At 38.8% G+C, this 21,550-nt stretch overlaps 1 protein-coding gene across 1 annotated transcript; it reads left to right on the top strand.

Moving 5' to 3' along the window:
* Positions 1 to 2,521: 2,521 nt before the first annotated feature.
* On the top strand, positions 2,522 to 21,544 carry cds2 (CDP-diacylglycerol synthase (phosphatidate cytidylyltransferase) 2). Its single transcript, XM_004567285.3, has 13 exons — positions 2,522 to 2,710; positions 8,295 to 8,437; positions 9,464 to 9,560; positions 10,271 to 10,368; positions 10,845 to 10,984; positions 12,374 to 12,432; positions 13,509 to 13,591; positions 13,705 to 13,792; positions 13,964 to 14,032; positions 14,851 to 15,003; positions 15,276 to 15,395; positions 15,646 to 15,749; positions 19,085 to 21,544. Exons 1-13 carry the CDS (start codon positions 2,639 to 2,641, stop codon positions 19,221 to 19,223), a joined length of 1,365 nt encoding a protein of 454 aa, XP_004567342.1. The 5' UTR covers positions 2,522 to 2,638; the 3' UTR covers positions 19,224 to 21,544.
* Positions 21,545 to 21,550: the final 6 nt, after the last annotated feature.

The following is a 21,550-nucleotide window of genomic DNA, read 5'->3' on the forward strand; positions in this document are numbered from 1 at the left end:
AACACGGCACATGTGCAGCGAATGTCCACGGCAACACTCTGCACCAAGGATAATGCCCTTCACTCGCCCACCCACCCTTCAAATCACCGCAGTCCTAATCTTTGGGTGGGCGGGTGTGTGAGTGTGTGGTGTGGTGATTTTCTGAACCATTTTCCTTCTTTTAGTGATTTGAGAGAATTTCTAGGTCACAGCTTAATTTAAAAAGAAAAAGGATACACAGTGAATCATTAAACTTTTTTTTTAAACAGCATGCTCTCCTTTCCACAAGTCATGGTAAATGACTGCAATAAATTTAGATCAGTTTAGATACACACATCAATGGTGCATCTGGTAAAACAATATATCCGTATAACCATACAAACAACAACAGATAGAGCACCTGAAGAACCAAATGCCACAAAATCAATGCAGAATTTAATGACTGAGCATCGATCATCAACACACATCATTAGTATTGATTAACAAACAGAATGTCAGTAAAATGAAATGTGTTGTATTTCTGTTATATTCTGGGATACTTCAAAATATTAGACATAAAAGATACTTCATCTAGTCATGGCTAAATGTTATTATCAACTTTCTTCCACAATTGTGTGCAATTCTATTCTATTCTATTCTATTCAAATGGAAAAACAAAACAAAACAAAATTTGGGCTGCACCGCTTGTTCCACGTCTGCTGCAACAGCAGCGAGCCATTAAGTATTTATAAGAGCTGGATGTCGTCAGCTCCACAGAGCTGAAACGCAGGCACACATGCTTCCAGCGAGCGTTTGCTGCCACTTGGTGTTAAAGGTGCAAATTACAGATAATTGTAAAGAGGTGGAAACTGCCTTACATGTTCTGTCTAATAGTCCTCTAGACATGAGTCTGTCTCTGTTTTTGTTTGTCTAAAATGGACACACAGTGTATGTTCAAATTCTGTTTTTCTTTCAGATTTTTTGTTGTTGAAAAAAAGTTTGGAAAATGCTAATATTTGCGTAAGATTGTAAAGCATGGTCATTTCTTTTATTGTTAAACATTTTTTCCTTTTATTTTTAAGTACCACCCTTTTCTGCAAAAAAACAAAAAACAAACAAGAGCTGCATTTTTCACTCTACAAGCCTTAGATAGCATGTTAAATGTTAACACTCATAGCAGTATCAATGGAATAAGAATGACCAAGTATGTCTTGTTTGGAAGTGTTGGCAGGAGAAAGTGTCTACTCTCTAAAAACAGCATGACAGCATTGCTTAGGTTTGGAAAGATGCCCTTAAACCCTATTTGAAATTATTACTACCAAAGATGGTTGTACAAGCTACTGAGCAATGGTAATGTACTTAGTTTTTTACACATTGCCACACTGGGTTTTGGCTTAGTGTTTGTCAAATAAATAATGACAAGATGTAATATGTCATACACTGTTATTCATCTCAGTTTGGATTTAGATCATTTTAATTAATTACTTTTCTTTTCACTACAACTGTACTGTTGCAACGTTTGCATTAGTAATATCACTGAGTCAATCTTACATTTACATCTGCAAGACTACTATTAAGAAATTTAAACTAAGAATATACATCCTGGTATAAAAGGCTCAAATATTGCTCCTCTTGAGCTTTTCGTCATCATCATTATTAATTATTGTTAATTACATCTGTGGCACTCTAAATGCCATTCACAGTATTTTTCTTGAACATAACCCACACCTTAAAATGACATCAGGGAGTTCTGCTGGAAAGGTCAAGCTAGCCCATATTCAAGTAAACATTAGCTATAATTTCACAATAAAAGCACACACACGCACACAGTTTTCACTTGGCATAGCTGCATAGGGGCAATGTTTTCAAATATCCCACGAATGATCCTTTTAAAAAGAACCAAAATAAACAGGAAAAAATTAAGATGCCAAGTTGATGTATTCTACAAATCAAATTGTGAAAAGTGCCTCAGTCAAAAAATAAAAAATGACTGACCAAACCAGTCCAGAGGACCCAACAGACCGACGTTACTGTTGTTAACTACAACTGGATTGAAAAAAACAAAAAAACAAAAACAAATCTATGATGTGACTTTTTTTTTACAAACTGGGGTGAAAAGGGAAATTGGAATTTAGAAGAAACAAATAGCCACATTTAGTATCAGCTTATCATGGATTCATATTGCAGTCGTACAATATGCAATACCGGTATATACACTACATATTTGGGCAACATGAAACAACATGAAACTTCCGGATAAATCAAGTTAATAAAGCCTGGAGGTTTACCAGTTCATGTTGAGAGACGTTTCAAGTATTTCCTATAATCTTATTGTTAATATTTTTTAAAGACTGTCAGTAAAGACGAAAGAAACATAAAGAATAATAAATGGTCAGTTTCTTGAAGCAATCCCGAAAGAGTTACATGTTGCATGAATTGTAATATTACCATTAATATTTATTCTAAAATAAGATTCTTTAATGTCATGTTAGCATTATGTTGGGTAGTCAATATGGAGTTTTATTTTGAAAACAGGAAGTGAATGATCGTGAATTGGGTGGAAAGTGTTGTTTGCAGAAATTTAGCTTAGCAGAGGAGGTGTCAGTCTCCAAAAAACAAAGAGGTTGTTTGTGGGAGCCGCAGGACCTTCGCTGTTGTCGTCAGGTCACGACCCGCTAAGATGGCAGAGCTGAGGCACCGTGGACCCAAAGACAGCGACCCTACGTTTCAGCAGCAGCCGTCAGAGGACAAGGTAACGTTAGCTTGGACTCAGTCCTGCCATTTAGCGGTCCTGACGCTAACTAGCCACCGAGCGATTTGAAATTCCCATTACACTGTGACTGGTGTGACTAAGAAAGGTCATGTTAGAATGAATAATAAGGCATGTTTAAGTTTTACAAGGCTGTCGTCAATTTACTCTTATAACCACATCTTACAACGTAAAAGCTGTTAAAAGCATCTGAAAGACGCTATACAAACCATCCGCCAAACTACTCAAATTTTAAACTTGATTGGCTGGTGGTACACACCGTCTTCCTGTGTGTTCGTCCGCTGCGAAAACAACAGCAAACCAAATGCAAAAGTTAAAATTTCATCGATTCTGGAGCTGCCCTTTTCACCTACGTTATGCCGATGTGTATAGCAGCTGGTCTTGTCCAACAAAAACCCTTTAAATACATTTGAAGACGCTTTTTCTTGAATGCTAAGCAGTCTACCAGAAAATCCAAAAATAATAAACTTAGATTTGTAAGGCGTGCTGCAAGCTAGCCACATACGCCGTTGCACACAGAGGTAAATAAGCGATGAAGGTCTCCATGTTGGCCCTTTATGAGCTAGCACCGATGCTAAATGTTCAGCAGCAGCGTTAAGCTAAACGTTTTATTTTGTTTGTGTATTTATTTATTTATATTTGTAAATTTTGGTTTGATATGACCGATAGCGATGATGTTCGCGAGCCCTGGTAGGCTAAAGTGTTTAGTAGCTGTAGTTACATTAACAACCACTGCTTCGCGTCGTAGACTGATGGGTAGCACGATATTATAATTAATCTCTCTTAACAAACTGTTATTAAGCTGTTTCAGTCAGTGTGAGGGGAAATAAAAGCAACATTTATGAGTTCAACATGGACGATGCGTGGCATTGAATGAAGAAAGGGGCGTGGTGATAGACGTGTGGATATCTAGGACGAGATAATTACAGAAAATTGGAGAGTAGCTGAAAGCAGTTGGAGAAAGTAGTGGAAGCATTAGTGACATCCTCACAGCGAGCCACACAGGCTAATGTAATTTTCCAGGGAAGCGCACTGTGACTGGTTTAACGTGTTCTTTATTATTTACTTTTTTGCCATGACTTGTTTAAGAGCAGCCTACCTCATGACCTTGAGCTTGCAGTTGTGCAATCAGGTGAATAATTTGTATTATTTTCGATAATAATAATAATGCTACAATTCTGATACAAAAGTATCCATTTTATGTCCACTTCTGCTGAAATAAAAGAAATTGACACTGACAATACAGAATACCCAACCAGATTATTTGCAGTTAACTATTTATCAGTAGTTTGCCTGAGCAGAACCAGGGTTTATTTGAAAAAGTCTAGCTTGGTGGAGGCGCACATGTGGACAAACATTTGTAACTCTGTGTAATATCACGCAATTTACTAAAGAAAAAGTTGCTCTAAAGACAGTTATATTAGCTGATGAAATTACTTTTGTTGAGGTAGTTTTATGGTGGATTGCATAATTTGAAATATAGTGAAATTCAGTTCACAAGTGCATGAATGCTTCAGTCTTTGATTAGGTTACATAACCTCATGGTATAGCTGCAGTGTCTTGATGACGTCAGTAGAGTTAAACTGTTTGATCACAGTTGTCTACTTTGGCTACTTTCCAGCATGGTGAAGCTAGATCACAAGCCTGCACTTTTGTATCTGCCTCCCTGTGAAGGAATCGCTTTCCTCTTTGCACGAAAACCATAAGATCCAAATAAAAATGGCCTTTTATGGCTGACAGAAGCAGCCTTTTCTAATCAGTTAGAGATTAAAGAAAAAACAAACCCAGATGTGCAAGACAGCATAAAAGGGAAGAAGTGTTTATGTGAAAGGAGCGTCTATTTTTAACTCAAGCATCCTGAATGACGGATATTGTCTCCATAGAAACCAGGAAAAGGAGAATGGGCCTGTGTGAATGTGGATTCTTGTGTGTGCTTCTGCATTCGTCTCCTGGGTTTTGACTTCTGGGTGGCAGTGCACACTAGTGACTGTTTCATATAATTTGAAGGGAACTTAATTACATTTTCTAAGTCTTATAAAACATACAATGTTTTTTAATATATATTTGGCTGACTTGTAACAAACATGATGCAGCCAATCAGGGAATCACTATTTTGTTCACAACATTAACAGAAACATGCGATCCTCAACCTCTGGATTAAATCTCTCTTAAAAAGCTTGCAAACTTAACAGAGCAGCGTTTTGTTATTAGAAACTTTTCTACTTGAAGTTCTTGCTCACAGGAACTGTTTATCTTGAACCAAGTTTTTAGTGTTAATATGTTGGTTTGAATAACAGAAAAAGTAGGGTTACTTACCAAACTCAGATACAGAGACCTTGGCCTGGGGCGTGGGCAGATGGAGAATATCAAATTAGAGGAGCACTGGTGTGATATTAGTGTAAAAAGCTCAAATAAGTCGTTCTTGCTCTCTAACTTGTGTGTCTTCAGTGTTACTTATAAGTATTTATTGCATCTAATAACCTGTTACAACCAACTCCATTAATATTATTTGACTTCATTTGTCTCCTGGATGCTCCACTGCTACTGTAACTTGTATGAGGAGCAGTAAAATGAGGTGCACTTAGACTGAGATGAGGAAAGGAGAAACTGTTATGACTTTAAATATCACACAGTGCTGAAGTTAGACTAGAGAAGATAAATTCGCTGAATACATTTTTAATACTTTTTATTTTGGTCCTGTTTTCATTTATCATTTAACTGATCATTCAGATTTAGTCAATTTATATTCTAAGATATATTTATTTGCTGCATTTTCTTTTATAAAGTTACCAAATCCGTGTTTTGAGCCTGATATTGTTCATGTCTCGTCCTCACTGTTTTGGCAGACTTTACGCTAAGGTATCTATATCTTGTCTGTGTGGCTAAGTAAATGTAGAACAAAGTGAAACTGAATTAAATAGAACATCTCACCAACATGTAACCAAACGTCTCATCATGCTAGTTCATATTGGACTGATATCAATATTTGAGTGATGCATGCCTAACAAGAAGTATTATTATGTATTAAAGCCGGAGCCCGACTAATATAATATTTGGTGATGTAAACGTCCAGTATACGGGCAGATTTTTTTTTAAAGACACATTGTTATTTGTTTGTTTTTAATCTAATAAATATCCAGCTGTAGTATGGATTATTTGCCAAATTGTGAATGTGAGACCAAGTGGGCGTCACAAAACCACGTCAGCCATCTGCTGGGTGAATCTGATGTGTCAACTCCAAGCCTTATTTGGTCACCAGCAGCAGAGAGGGCAGCAGGGGATGAATGAGAAGTGAAAGAACAAACTGCCTTAAAAAACCCTCTCTATTATTGGCACAGGAGCTCTAACCATCCATATTTTTTAGCATTGCCGCTATGGGGGGATAAAGATCAGTCAGTGTTGTAGGCAGGCCTTCATTAGCAAACAGATGGTTTTGAGAAATCAACAATATGGATGGAGATGATTTGGAGCAGTGTTTAGCCTCCCACACACGACTGTACACTGACAGTCCATTAATCATAATATGTTCATCTCAGATGAAGCCGATGCTTTTTTTTTTTTTCCTGCTTTTTTTCCACACAGACGCACCCTGAGCAAAATTTGTTGTTCGCTCTAAACCACTTCTCAGAAAACATTGCTCTGTTGCTTTGTATTTCTCCTCTTGCACAATAACTCACTAACGGACATTTAGTATCCATCCATCCATCTCTCTCGGGAAAGAAAGGGGATTACGCTTCTGCGGTGTGTGTGTGTGCGCTACAGCGAGAAACGTTAACATCTGCAGCACAAAGTTTGTTGCAGAAGTTTGAGTGAGAAAAAGAAGAGTATGTTTATAGTGGTAGCTACTGCAGACGAAAGAGAGTCTAATGGACCCAGACCAGAAAGCTAGTTACCAGCCACGAGCCAAACTATTGTTTATATTATTCTATTTTATTCTATTGTATATAGTATTTTATTTTATTGCATTCCAGTGTTTTCTAATTTCTGCTACATAACTTTGCACTTTTGCTGTAACGAAACACATTTCCCACCTGTGGGACTAATAAAGCTTATCTTATCTTATCTTATCTTATCTTAACTCGGAACACTAAGCATTAGCCAGAGGTATCTGTACATCGGAGCCGGGGGATCTGGTGCTAAATCTGCCATTCTGATACTTACGTGAACATACAAAAAGTATGCTTTCGATATGGAGGGAAATATGTCTCAAAGTGTTGCAAATGTGTTACAAGCAATGATTTGTACATATTTGTTTCACATTGGGACTGAAACGCAGCTTACATTTGCGGATCTGTGTGAAGCTGACAGCTTTAAATTAGTCTCAAAACTCCATGTGGGCATGCGATGTCATCTGCGCGTATCAGGCGATTCGTCCACATGTATTTAAGGATTTGCGAACGAGCGAGAGACACGATACATGTAGTTTTGGACACTTGATGCAATTTTACTTTATGCTCAGGGCTGGATGGTTGATTTCTGCCTGCGGCTTGATGAGAAAACAAGATGACAGCACACTGAAGTGGACTGAAGTCATAATTGCATACAAATAGTTTTCATGATTATTTGAAAGTGGGACTCAAATAGACCTGCAAAATGATGTTTTATTTGAAAGTAAGCCTGCACACGTCGGAGCTGTTTTTTCCTCTCTTCTCGTTTGTTAAACGGATCTTAAAAAGTAAAAAAGGTCTTATTATAAAGACTTCTTAATATTCTTGCATTAAGTATGTAATAGTAAGCATTATCCTCTCCATATTCCATCCGTCCATTTGTTACACACCCACTATCACCACAGACACACACACACACACATATGCGGCTCTTTTTCTCCTAAAGCAGTAGCCTAGCATCACTGTTTTTGTTTTTAAATTGTTTATTTTTGATAGTTTTATAATACATTGGTGCTGTGTGAAGATGGAAAATATTACAGATGCCAGCAGCCAACAAACATCTCACCTATTCAGTTTTTTTTTTAAGTTTTTTTTATTTATTTATTTATTTTTTTACTGAAACTGTTGGAGAAGAACCACTTCACTGTTATTTTGAAATTGTGTGGTGTTTTCACAACCACCACCTCACCTCAACCTGAGTAACTGGCAGAACTGAAAACATCTGTGCAGGTTGACATGCTGTTAGTTCTAACCACCCTGGTTTTCATGCAGTAATGGTAATAAAGTGTTTGTGGGGTGGGGAGTTTTTAGAGTTGCATATGTTACCATTTTGGGTAAAGGTGGTGTTGGTTTTTTTTTTTTTTTGTCACATGTGTCACAAATGTGTCATATGAGTGTTGGGCAAAAAGTACCAAGAGATTACTTACCCAGGTATTTTATCGCGTGATCACAGCACCAGCTCATTGCTCCTGTAAATATGTAAAAAAACAGACATGCATCATATTCCTGGATAGCTCAGAGAGAAAAGGTAAACTCTCCTAAGTTCATCCGTGATCTATGATTAAACAGCACATATCTAAATGTTCTGTTATGGTTATATTAGAATAGTTGTTTTCCTTCCCTTTCAGAGCCAAATCTTCCATTTCTTCAAGTTCTTCTCTGTTTTTGTCTGTTTGCAGGGTTCGGACAATGAACTGAAGGCAGAAAAAGAGGGGGTGTCAGACAGTGAGTCCAAAGTGGACTCTGGTGTCCCAGAGGTGCCGGTCCCTCCTGACGACACCCCTGAGGTTTTAAATAAGGCGCTGTCTGGACTCTCTTCAAGGTATGCTGAGTATCAAAGGAAATATAAACTGCAAGCTGTTTGCAGTGTGTTTTAAAGCTATGAACGTAAAGATGCGTCCTCTTCCTAGGGCCGGAACACGCTCAGTCTTGTTTATTGATATCGAACACCCCCATTGTCTGTGTACTGTGAGTTGCTATGCGCTCATTTTAAACCCACCTACCTAAACAAGAACCCCGGGTTTTTTCTGGACTGCATGTAAGGCTACGTCCACACGTACACGGGTATTTTTGAAAATGGAGATTTTCCGTTTTTTAAAATTTTAAAATTTTAAAAATTTTAAAAATTTTTAATTTATTTTTTTTAAATCCCGTCCAGGCTGCTAGGAACATGCCAAAGCAACAGTTAGCGATATATTTCTATCCGTGTAGAAATGTTGGCCAATCAAAAGTCTAGAAGCCTGGGTGGGAAAGAGTAAACAAAGATGGCGCATAGAACTCAGTTCTGCTTCTATGTGTGGAGGGACAGTAACTGTGTTGTATATGTAAGCATTTAAACATTGCAGAGAGTAAAGTTAACAGTATTGTCTAAGTCCGCTATTGTAGAAATCCATTTCACCGAAACGATAACGTGTGACGTGAAAAAGGCGCACACCTTTGACGCTGCGTTTTCTCTGTTTTCCTCGTCCAAACGTAAATGCAACAATGGAGTTTTTGAAAATCTCCACCCTGGCAGGAGTTTTTAAAAATCTCTGTTTTCAGTGACCGAAAACGCCATTTACGTGTGGACGAAAGGTGCAAACGCATAGAAAAATCTGCGTTTTCAAAAATACCCGGGTACGTGTGGATGCCAAGCCGCGTTGCCACCGTGGAGGTGTCATGATTCATACAAAGGAATTCCTCGTCACATATTTGAATGATTTTGGCCTTTTTGATAACATAATATAAGTAAAAGTTTTGGCCCAGGCTCTTTCAGTTGTGCTTACGTTTAAAATACAACTCGCTTGTTGCTTTTTAAATTTTTTTGTATTGTCATTTTGCCAGTGTCATGTTTATGTCTTTTCTTCAGATGGAAGAACTGGTGGGTGCGAGGCATCCTAACACTAGCCATGATCTCCTTCTTCTTCTTCATCATCTACTTGGGCCCCATGGTGCTTATGATGATTGTGAGTACAAACTACTGATTTGTCCTGCTTGACTTGACTTGTCATTCCACTTTTAGAGCCATCGTTTGTGATTTGAGACAAATTAAGCTTTTTGATACAAAATTATTTCAGTTAAGATGAATCGTGTTACGAATCAGACTTTTTCTCACTGAGTATAAATAGAAGACGTGTTAATGTTCAGAGCTACTCTAAGCAGCGCAGTCAGTTTATTTTTTAAAGAAAATTAAAATCATAGTATTGTGGATTAAAGAGGATCCAGTTTCTCTAATCATTTGCAGGATAGTTGGCTCCGTCATCAGGGAATACCCTGAAAATAGGCCTGTCAGCCATTTTGTGTCAGTAGGACACCATACTGTGTCACACACACTGAGTTGTGCTCAGGGGTTTTCCTGCACAGAGTATTTGGTGCCCTGCAAAGAGGTTTAACAGAGCCAGTGGAGAATCAGCAGTGTTGTAATAATGATCTTTATTAACTAGTTTTGTTTATTGTGGTCTTATTTACACAAGTGTGATCCACAGTGTTGCTCATCAATACATTCAGACTATTGGACTGTGGAATATTCATCCATTTCTGTCAGATAAAGTAACCGGTATCTTCTACTGTACTTTGACTGATCTTGCCATGTTTTCTTCCACCCCAAAAGCCCGTTCTGGTTTGTCCTATCAATATTTTGCCTTTGTGCTGCTGACACAGTGTTTTATCTACGCAGGTCCTCTGTGTCCAGATAAAATGCTTCCAGGAAATCATTACCATTGGTTACAGTGTGTACCACTCCTACGACCTGCCATGGTTCAGGACATTGAGCTGGTGAGGACACAGACACACACAGTGTTCACTTGGCAAGACAAAGAATGGGATATTAAAAGCAAATGTCCATGTTGGCTTCTTTCTTATTGTATTGTCTCATGTTTTTACTTTGTTACAGATGTCCTGAGGTTTGTTATCAACCCATTTTAAATTAGCAGTATCTTAAAGATTATATATTATAGCAGAATTACAATGAATCATCAGTGCTGTTTGATTTGTAGCAGTAGTGGTTTATAGTGTAGTGTAATCCTGATATTCACTATGCCAGGAAACTCAAACTCCTTGGAACACTGTTCTCCATGTACAGGTGTAAACTTTTAGCTGTCTGCAGTTTTCATGAAGAGAAGTTAGTCAGCCTTGTTGATTTATTTGTATTTGTGTTTTTCCCCCCGCTGGCATATTGAATTCAGAGTCTGATTAGCTGCTGTGACAACACCATCAGCTGCGTACATTTACTCTAACCCTTTGAATTACAGGTACTTCCTGCTGTGTGTAAACTACTTCTTCTATGGTGAGACCGTGACAGATTATTTCTTCACACTGGTTCAGAGGGAGGAACCCCTTCGCATCCTCAGCAAATACCACCGCTTCATCTCCTTCGCGCTCTACCTCACAGGTAGAAAGACACAAAGTCCTGCTGTAGATTCTGTGTTAACGTCATCATGCCAGCTGCCCACAACAAACATTCTTCCAAGTTATTCAGTAATGACTTATAATAAATGTTTATTACACTAAAACAAACTGCTGAACATGAGATAAGTGCACAATCAATAAACAGACATTAGATGCAGTTTACATTGTCATAGCAACCAGAAGTGTCAAATTTCTTTTAAGAGATGTCAGTGATTGGTCAGTCTGACTCAACAAAATACATTTACAATCAGTAATATTTCCATGAGTCATTCAACTGTTCAAAGTTTTATTGTTGTATGCACAGTAAAGAAAAATGTTTCCCTGTACAATGAAATTGTTCCTTTGCTATCACCAACAGATGCCGAACAGAAAAACCCACATATATAAATAGAAAAAATGCTCATTTTAAAAATAGAATAAAAACAGTTATGAATACTGCATTTGATAAATACATTAGAGATGAAAGAGGAATCTGAGTTGCAATAAGCTGTGTACATATTTAGAATGCTACATCGTGTGTGTGTGTGTGTGTGTGTGTGTGTGTGTGTGTGTGTGTGTGTGTGTGTGTGTGTGTGTGTGTGTGTGTGTGTGTGTGTGTGTTGTAATTCTATTTCAGATATCTCTCAAGGTTGTTTCTTCAAATTTGGTATTTTTGGTTATAACCAGTGAATTTATATATTAATACATATCATATTATTCAGTTATGTTATTTGAGTTTCAAGTGATGTAAACTAGGACTTGACTGATTGGTGGAAGCACACAGGCATGCTTTGATGGAAAAATGAGTCTCAAGGTTTTATATGTTGGTTAGTTCAAAGCTTATTGTTTCAGTTACTATGCTAACTTTAGATGTTCCATTTCCTGTACTTCTTTGTCAGTTAGTAATACATTACTACTATAGCTTCTTGCTGATGCCAAACAGGATGTGGGGAGGAAGGAAGCACCCAGACTGTCTTACCTACTAGATTTAAGGTGCAATTGAATGGCCCGTTATGACTTTGAGCACAAATGCTCTGAAGCTCGTGATTTGAAGTGACATTTAATGCAGAGTTTTGTCATCCTGTACATCTTAATGTCTTGCTTGAAGAAGCTTTACTGTCAGTCTGAAGAGTCCAGGAAACCAACAGCGTCAGTATGTCTGAGTCAACTTCCGTTCAGGCCACATTTTCTCAGATATTCTTTGCTTTACAACATCCTCTCGTTTCCTCAGTCACGTAAAAGAAAAATATTCACTGCATCCTAAAGTAGGCATGCTGTGAAATAAGTCAAGCTAGATTGAATCAGTTTGACCAAAGATGACCTTAAGGAGGTTTCCTCCTCTTTACAGATGCTGTTGGTCTGTGTGTCTTAATAAGTCGTCCTGTTGTTGCAGGTTTCTGTATGTTTGTGCTGAGTTTGGTGAAGAAACATTACCGCCTTCAGTTTTACATGGTAAGTGCTGCCCTGCATACTCCGTGCATCCTGCCTCAAGGCTACTGGCTTATTCATGAGGCTAGCTAAAATATAAACCCTCAAGTAAAAGGGAAATTGGGTCAGAGACGGATCCTGCAGAAAAAACCCCCCACTAGTACATTCCACTTTGATTTGGCCATACCTAATGTGCCTGCTATTTCTGTCAGATTTGTTTTACTGTTGGCAGGTTATGAAATGTTGTTTCCTTTGCATTGAGAGCAACTTTGACCTCCATTTTGTGGAGGCCAAATCCAACATGTAGAATCATCTCCAGACCTGCTTAATCTAAGCTAATGAAAGAATAGCTGTAGTTACAGTTGAATCAATAAAAATATTGAATTATGTTAAAAAAAAAAAAGACTTCCTCAACAATCAGTGCAACATATATCTTGAATACGTCTTTGTCACAGTTCAATTCAGTTCAGTTTTACCACAACAACAGTCGCCTCAAGGCGCTCTATATTGTAAGGTAGACCCTCCAATAATACATACAGAGGAAAATCCAACAGTCTTTTTTGGTGACAGTGGGAAGGAAAAACTCCCTTTTAACAGGAAGAACCAGAAAGAAGAACCAGGCTCAGGGACGGGCAGCCATAGTTGAAATAATGTTGTCGATGTACCAAAGTAAAAGGATACAGCTGTGTGTTTACAGCTGTGTGTTTACAGTGGGGCAGGTTTATGTTGAAACACTAGTGGTCTTAAGAAAAACACCCGAATGGAAACACAGTAACAGTTTTTTGTTTTTTTTTGGTAACACAAAGGCTTGTAAAAACCATCTAAAACATGACCAGCAGGTACTAATACAATACAATACAACTGTATTTATATAGCACATTTAAAACAAAGTGCTTCACAACAAGGTTAAAACATAACAAATATTTGTACCCTGTTATGCTCTTATAGACTAACAAGTGAGAAACGCTAGTTAAACAATCAATACAGATAAAACTCTTCTGCGTGACACTGATTATAAGCAAAATTTACAGAGCCTGTGTCATTGTCCAAAAATGTATGAATTTAACTACACGTCATTGATCTTGTGCCCGTCTGCACAGTTTGGTTGGACCCATGTGACTCTCCTGATTGTTGTGACCCAGTCTCACCTCATCATTCACAACCTGTTTGAGGGAATGATCTGGTACGTTAAAGGCTCCTTATCCAATTCTCTAAATCTAATTAAAATTCAGTTATTTTGCACCTTAATGCAAATATCCATACACCTGCCATGTAAACTGTTCTTTGTGTGATCAGGTTCATTGTGCCCATTTCTTGTGTGATCTGTAATGACATCATGGCCTACATGTTTGGTTTCTTCTTTGGGCGAACCCCTCTTATCAAGGTTGGTTATTTTGAACGTTTGAAGCTGCTTAAACATGGAATGCAAATACATAAATGTTTAATGTTTTTAATATAATGTTTATTGTGAATTATTGATGCATGTAGCAAATCACCTAAAGGCTGTTGTGCTCTGTATGGTGGTGTATGATTTCTTTGATACTGGCTGTTGCAGCTGTCGCCTAAGAAGACTTGGGAGGGCTTCATCGGTGGATTCTTCTCCACCATAGTTTTTGGAATCATGGTAGGATGTGAATTTTATTTATTTATTTTTTTCCTTTTAGCTCTTAGCGGTGTAGCATTCTGTAGGAGCTGCTTGAATATGCAAAGTGGTATTTATCTCACAATGAATTATGGTTAAATGGAGTAAAATCAGCTGTGTAGGGCAGAAAAACTCACTCTCCTCATGTCATATACCAGCCGCACCTTCCTGATTTAGATGCCTGTTTAAGCTGCATCTTCTCAGCTCTCACTCTAACATCATTGCGACTGCTTCCTTGTGTGGGTGTCTGCGGTTCTAACCCTGCTGCCACCCCATCGTTTACCTGTAGGCCTCGAGGGGATCATTGTTCATCACTTCAGTTTCTGTATGTGTCATATTTCCGGGGCGTAATGAGCTCTGAAGCAAATCATTTCAAACACAATGTGTTTGTCTCAACTTAGTTAAACATGCACTCATCACAAATGTTTGTGGCTGAGACTCACGCTGAGGTTGATTGCTCTGAGCTCTGGATATCTTTAGCTTTAGCCTCTTTGGCTTTGGTAGCTTTTTTAAAATGCCCATGTTCAGCTGGGTGAGGGTGTATTAAGTGTAGTTTTATACTGGGTTTGCTGTAGCTGTTGTTGTCTCCAGTCACAGCGTCTAGTTTCCATACTAATGACACATTAATGCGTTACTGGTGCCGGCACTGTGCACATGCATGCACAAACTCCTTTGTAGTTGGTCATGTGGGAAGGCTGACTGGCTGGGCCGAGAACACAGGAAAGCAGTCAGTTCTGATCTCTGTCCAGTTAGTTGGTGACAAGTGACACGATTGAAGCATAACTTTGCTCTCTTCACAGCTCTCCTACGTCATGGCTGGCTATCGCTACTTTGTGTGTCCGGTGGAGTTCAACAACGACTCCAACAGCTTCCAGGTGGATTGTGAGCCATCAGAGCTGTTTCAGCTCCAGGACTACTTCCTCCCCAGTATGCTGGAGTCTGTCACCGGATGGGTAAGATTCAGTGACTATTTGTTGCGGTTCATCCTGTGCCAGTATTTAGGCTTCTTACAGTCCTCTCACCAACACATTAAAAGTATGCAGAACTTGTAGAATTTTATTGAACAGCGCTAAAGGAAACCTTACAGCCTGTTACAGCTTGAAACACAGTATACAAAGTTTTATACCCACCTAGAGCAAACACAAGGCAATATCTTATTAAAACTGTCAGGCCCAAGTTGTGAGTTTCAACAAGATTGGATGTAACGTGTCCTATGTTTCCACAGACCACAGTGCGCCTGTATCCATTCCAGATCCACAGCATTGCCCTCTCCTCCTTTGCCTCCATCGTGGGACCCTTTGGTGGCTTCTTTGCTAGCGGCTTCAAGAGAGCTTTCAAAATCAAGGTATGGATGTGGACCAACAGAAACTATTCACCACACATAAGTTGGATGTGGCCTATGATTATCAAGCAGTGTTTGTGTTTCTTAAGCCATTGTGACACTTTGTTCTGGGCCATTTTTGGAAAAGAGAAAGAACCTACCACGGAGTAGGCTCTGAAAGAGATACAGAGCATATAAGCAAGGCTTTTAAAAACGCACACACGCACAGAATGTCATGTCTTTTGTAGCTTTAAGCTTGTATGTCATCTTTCAGGATTTTGCAAACACCATCCCAGGTCACGGAGGCATTATGGACAGATTTGACTGCCAGTACCTCATGGCCACATTTGTTAATGTCTACATTGCTAGCTTCATTAGGTAAGCATATATTTATGAAGTTTAAAATATAATATAATGTATTTCATCTTGCTTGTTGTCAGTCTTTGTCCTTTACATGCTCTTTATGTTGCTTAAGCAGCGTTAAAGCTTGTAATAAAACCTAGTAGTTCAGTGTAAGCTAATGTTCACCGTCTGCACAGACTGAAGGGATGGTTTCTGTGAAGTGAGGTTGAATAAGGCACATCCAGGAGAAATTGCAAATCTTGATTTGTCAGTTTCAACTTTTGTGGATATGGTGAACGTTGCAGACATGGACCACAGCCTTACATTTAATAGCCTATTGGGCTAATAAGTAGACCAGGAACAGAAGATCAGGAGAAATGATGAATTTATCTGTGATATGAGGAGAATCAGTGGTCTTAGTGACTGCTAACATTAGTTAAGGTGGGCTTATTTAGCAGTACTGTGCAGTTAGCTCTCTATGTTTAACAGCAAACAATAACTTGCTACTCTTAGCTTTTAAAAATACAAGACAAACGCATTCACACGAAGCGCTTCTCACTCCTACTAATCTCCAATAAGGTGCTCAGTATTTACAGTAGAGCTGGGCGATATGAGATTTTTTCATATCACGATATGTTCTTTTAATTTCAGGCGATAACGATATCTATCACGATATAAGCCAAATAACTATATTTGTAAGCTTTAAATGTGCCGTTGCTCACAAGTAAAATGTGAAATAATCAGCAGCTTGTTTTTATTTAAATATTTATTTCCCATAATAAGTTCAACAGGGTAGATGTACTTAAGGAACATGAGACTTTTTCAGATAAATAAAGGCAAATATTGCAAACTACACAAAAGGCAGCCGCTAAAGCGTTTAAGTTTCAAAATAGAACAAACGAAACAGACTAAATTGTCAATTCCACTTAGAAACAAAATATTAATTCTAAAAATAAATCTTAGTTTGTTTTACAGAAGAACAGACAAAACTGACTAACTTTTGTCAATATCAAATAAACTGAGAACTAAAAGGAAATTCTCAATCTCTCCTTGTTGTATAGCTGAGCTTTTCAAACAGTTTTAACAGTTACTTTAGTCTGACAAAAGCCGAATGACGAATTAGCGCTTCCAGTCAGAGACTGAGGCTACGTCCACACGTACACGGGTGTTTTTGAAAACTGAGATTTTCCGTTTTCGTTTTAAAAAATAATCCCGTCCACACATAAAGGCAGAAATGAAGGAAAACGCTGCTATGAACATGCCAAAGCAGCAGGTGGAGCTAGATTCCTAACCGTGCAGAAATGTTGGCCAATCAGAAGTCTAGAAGCCTCGGTGGGAAAAAGTAAACAAAGCTGGGGCATAGAAGCAGAACCGAGTCGTATGTGTGGACGGACAGTAACTGTGTGTATATGTAAGCATTTAAACACTGCAGAGAGTAGAATTAACAGTAACAGTATTGTAGAAATTCATTTCACCGAAACAATAACGTGGCGCACAGTGTGACGCATGCACCAGTTTATTGTATTTCCAGACTTGCTTTCGGCACAATTTACAGTGCACACTACGCTGTTTTTTGTCAGACTTGAAATAGCCGAAATACCTTCACACTACGGAACTTCTATGGCTCTTCCGTTCGACAATCTCTCCGGCGTTGGAACCATCATCTGTTTTCTCTTCGGTAACCTTCGGTCACGCTCGGTTGATTTTTCTAGTCGGCACACTCATTTCCTCCATTACCCGCTGGCTGCTTCCCAAACAAACACACGTGCGGCTTGGCACTTGTGCTGTACGTAACAAGTCACGCGACGTGACGCTGCGGCTGTGATTGGTTCGGCTCTGCGCTACTTAGTTTGGATTGGCTGACCTTTTTTTATTTTTTATTTTTTTAAGAGGACAAGAGCGGCGAGGTCTATCGCGATAGCTTAATTTCTCTATCAAGTAAAAGTTATATCGCGATACATATCGTTATCGTTCTATCGCCCAGCTCTAATTTACAGTGTATAATCAGTATTTAGTAAAACTATTTGCATGACAGATACGGAAGTTTTCAAAGCCTCAGGCTCAACTTTTAAATGCCACTGATTCTCAGTTCTCAGTGCATACTTTTTCATGTGATTCTGTTTATTTTGAAAAGTCTCAACAGGATCTTGAGCTTTATTGTGAAAGGTTAATGTGGAAAATAAACAAGCGGACACGCGATGGTTTTACTGTCGTTGTTGCTATTGACAACACATAAAAACAGGCGCTTGTCCATCCTTAGTGTGGTTATATTAAATATAAGAGAAAGAGAGAACTTTAATAAATTAATATAGCCACTACAGTGACCATCAAAACGATGAGAAAATATTGCTGTAAACAGTTTATTTTGCGACACCACGAAACAAACGATAGCGTGAAATGAAACATAGACGTTTTTATATCGTCATATCGTTATCTCGAACAGCCCTACCCTCTTGCTGTATTTACTTTTGTTTCTCCTGCCCCAGACACCTGACCTATGAGCAGACTGAACATTTTCAGCTGATTCGTAGGACACGTTTTGGTTCGCTAAACACAGTTAAATTTTTCTGTGTGAAAACAAACTAGACAATAAAAGAAAAAAATAAACGACAAGTTTACAAAAAGAAAGAAAGAACTACAGGTGTGAAAACACTCTAAGGTGGTCGTGTCCATCATGGCGTCCAGTTCAGAGACTTGAACCAATCAGCAGACTCCATCCCTGCACTCTCTGCACATACACCCACACAAATCCTGAGGCAAACCAAAAATCACACAGTGAGCATGGATCATAACACATTGCATCACCTGACATGAATCAATAGGTCTGTGCAGTTTTCATACTGTACTGTTTATATCCTGTTACTGTATGTACAGAATAGAATAAGTCTCCTGTTACATATAAACATGGTAAAGAAAAATTGGGTGATCACTACTTTAAATGTACACTTTTTCATTTGTCTGTTAACCTTAATATCTTTGCAGAACAATTAAAAAAAGTCATACTTGATAAAAGATAAGTGTCATATGCTAGTTGGTCTATAATTGTATGTTTAGTGGTTTCTTTGCAAGTTTCTGAAAGACTCATCGTGTCTCGAATCAACATGTTACTAATCAACCAACTCACTGTATTTCCACTGGTTGAGCAGATGACCCATAAGCCAAAGTACACTGCAGAGGCCAGGCTTTGAGTCAACCCACTCCCTCCCTACACCAAACCTGCTTTTCTGTCCGCACTCTGTACTGCATTTAAAATAAGTCTTATAAGTTGTGTCCCCACCTTTTTTTTTCTTAGAAATTATTTTTAAAGGCAGTGGTTTCTGGATAAAACTTTAAGTACATTTGTGCCTAAGCATTTCTCCACCTTCTTTCAGGGGCCCTAACCCCACCAAGGTGATCCAGCAGCTCTTGGCCCTCCGTCCAGATCAGCAGCTCTACATCTTCAATTCCCTGAAGGCTCACCTGACCGAGAAAGACCTGCTGCCAGCGCTGGAGGAGGCCGCCGCAGCTTAGAGCCGCCAACAACCACAGCTTGCTCGCCCTAAGAGGAGGGGAGAGACGGGAAAGGAGGGCAGCGGCACCCAGGGAGCCCCGCGCACCCCTGGAGCTCTGGGAAGACTCAGTGCTTTTGCGTGAGCGAGAACACATCCAAGAAAAACAAACCGAAAACCACAAAATCGACAGCCTTGGGTCATTCCATTTCATGTGGGTGTGGGAGTCATGCTTGTCTGTGTTCCTACAGTCTGTGAATCATGTTTCTGACACCAGTGTTTTCAGGTTGAGTTTGTGAATTACTGTACTTTTACACATTTCCATTACCATCAACCTCTATCTAGTTACACTGTTAAACAAAATGTTGGTTTGCTGTACATTTCTACCTGTACACACAATATCCTCTATATATACCTTATTATTAATGTGTGTCGATATTTTATTGTTCTTTTTTTATTATTTCAATGCACTGCTCTCAGCGCTGTTACTCACTGTATTCTTACTCTACTGCACCCTCCCTCTAATTTAAGGGTAATTTTCTTTATTGTGAGTTTTTCTATTTATAAATAGATGTTTTTATATTTGGTATGGTTCTATTATATCTTAATGTTGTCTTTTTTTCTTTCTTTCTTTTTTTTTTTTTAAAGTCAGGCTAAATTCACCATCGCCATCTGCCATGTACATTTTTTGTCTTTGTTTTTTTCTGCCATTCATCAAAGCCTCTCATGCTTGGCCAAATCTTTAAGACGTTATTGTGCCGAAATCAAAGGTGAATGACTAAATTAGACTTGAAGGGGACCTCTAATGCTTTGTTCCAGCTCTTGGATGGTAGCTTTATGTGATTCACAATTCCTTATATATCCTACCCCAGGCCTTGCTGCAGCTCCTCAGTTCATCTTCGGAAACGAGTTGTTTCAGCTTCCTTCCTTTTTAAACTTTGTTCTGATTGGCTGCTGCGCATAAACAGACTTTATATCACACTGAGCCAAGAATGGGGGGGAAGCTTTCTAAAGCCAGACAACTCCCAGAGATTGCACATGCACTGACCTCATGTTTGAAAGGTTAGCCATGGTTATTAATGTATGTATGTGAGTGAGGGAGGGAGGACAGGTCCACTTTAGGTCCATCAAGTCTTTGAGTTCAACTATTGGTGGTTTTGTGTTTACGGAGCATAAAAGCTACATTATCATCTTGTTGCTGTTCAGCAGAAATGATGTCACAAATAGAGCTGGCTACGTTTGTTTTACATGTTTGTTTGTTTGTTTGTTTTTATTTTTGTGGTCTGTTGCTTGTTGACTGTAAGGTACAGCGGGATCGTTGCATTATGGCTACTCCCTCTGACAGCTGGAATGTGTAACAGTGCCACAGTTAGGGTTTCTACACTGCCACCAGCTGCTTGTGCGTGCTGTGATGTCACTGTTTTTCACCGCTTGAGCGCAGCACAAACGGCATATCGATACTGACTGATCAACTTGATTTATTTGTGGCCCGTTGCCGTCTCATTGGGTGAAACTTTGGCCAATACAATCCGTTATTGTGTACGTATTGCAGTTCATTCCCTTTTCCAGTGGCGGCTTTTTTAAAAAAAAATTTTTATTTTTGCCACTTTCAAGTAAGTGTGTGTGTGTGTGTGTGTGTGTGTGTGTGTGTGTGTGTGTGTGTGTGTGTGTGTGTGTGTGTGTGTGTGTGTGTGTGTGTGTGTGTATTGGATTTAACGATAAAATATAAAAGCTGGGACTTCATTAAAGCTGGCTTCTTTTCTGATTTCACACACAATCTGGGGATGTTTAAGGACCACCACATTGTTTTTATTAAACCTGCCACACACGGACTCATGCTCTTGATCATTTCATAATCTGCAGACAGATTTTGGTGGAATAAAGTGGGCCTTTGAGTCAGCGATACGCTGCTAAGATGCATTTGTGGGAATTGTCTGGCTGTTTCATCCTCGTCTTTTCCACTTTTTCTTCCACTGTGCTGGGTTATTAAAGTTCACAGACAGATGGAAAATTAATCCACTCAGATTACCGGTGATTGTTCAGGTGAGAAGCCTTGTAGACAAAAGACTTGGATGGTGTTTGCACACATTCATTGTTTTGTTTCATGTCTACTCATAGGACAAAACAGCAATATGAACATTCATGCAGTAGTCAGTGTAGCAGGGATATGATCATGGAGAGTAAGAAACGCATACTATTTATATTATTTATATATAAATATATATTTATGTTGTCTGTGTGACAGCATGTCTCTATGCTAGCCATACAAATCAGCTGATACAGTAAACGACTGCTTTATTTCACCTTAAATTTCCTCTGAACTGATACCCCCCCCCCCCCCCCCCCCCC

Source organism: Maylandia zebra, linkage group LG12, assembly GCF_041146795.1.
Source record: "Maylandia zebra isolate NMK-2024a linkage group LG12, Mzebra_GT3a, whole genome shotgun sequence".
In the NCBI taxonomy this organism is placed as follows: Eukaryota; Metazoa; Chordata; class Actinopteri; order Cichliformes; family Cichlidae; genus Maylandia; species Maylandia zebra.

Bases quoted from the DNA above. Each gene is read 5' to 3' on its own strand.
- cds2 (XM_004567285.3), top strand. From the start codon at position 2,639: ATGGCAGAGCTGAGGCACCGTGGACCCAAAGACAGCGACCCTACGTTT. The intron at 2,711-8,294 runs GTAACGTTAGCT...GTCTGTTTGCAG, and splicing joins AGCAGCCGTCAGAGGACAAG to GGTTCGGACAATGAACTGAA. The intron at 10,369-10,844 runs GTGAGGACACAG...TTTGAATTACAG, and splicing joins TGGTTCAGGACATTGAGCTG to GTACTTCCTGCTGTGTGTAA.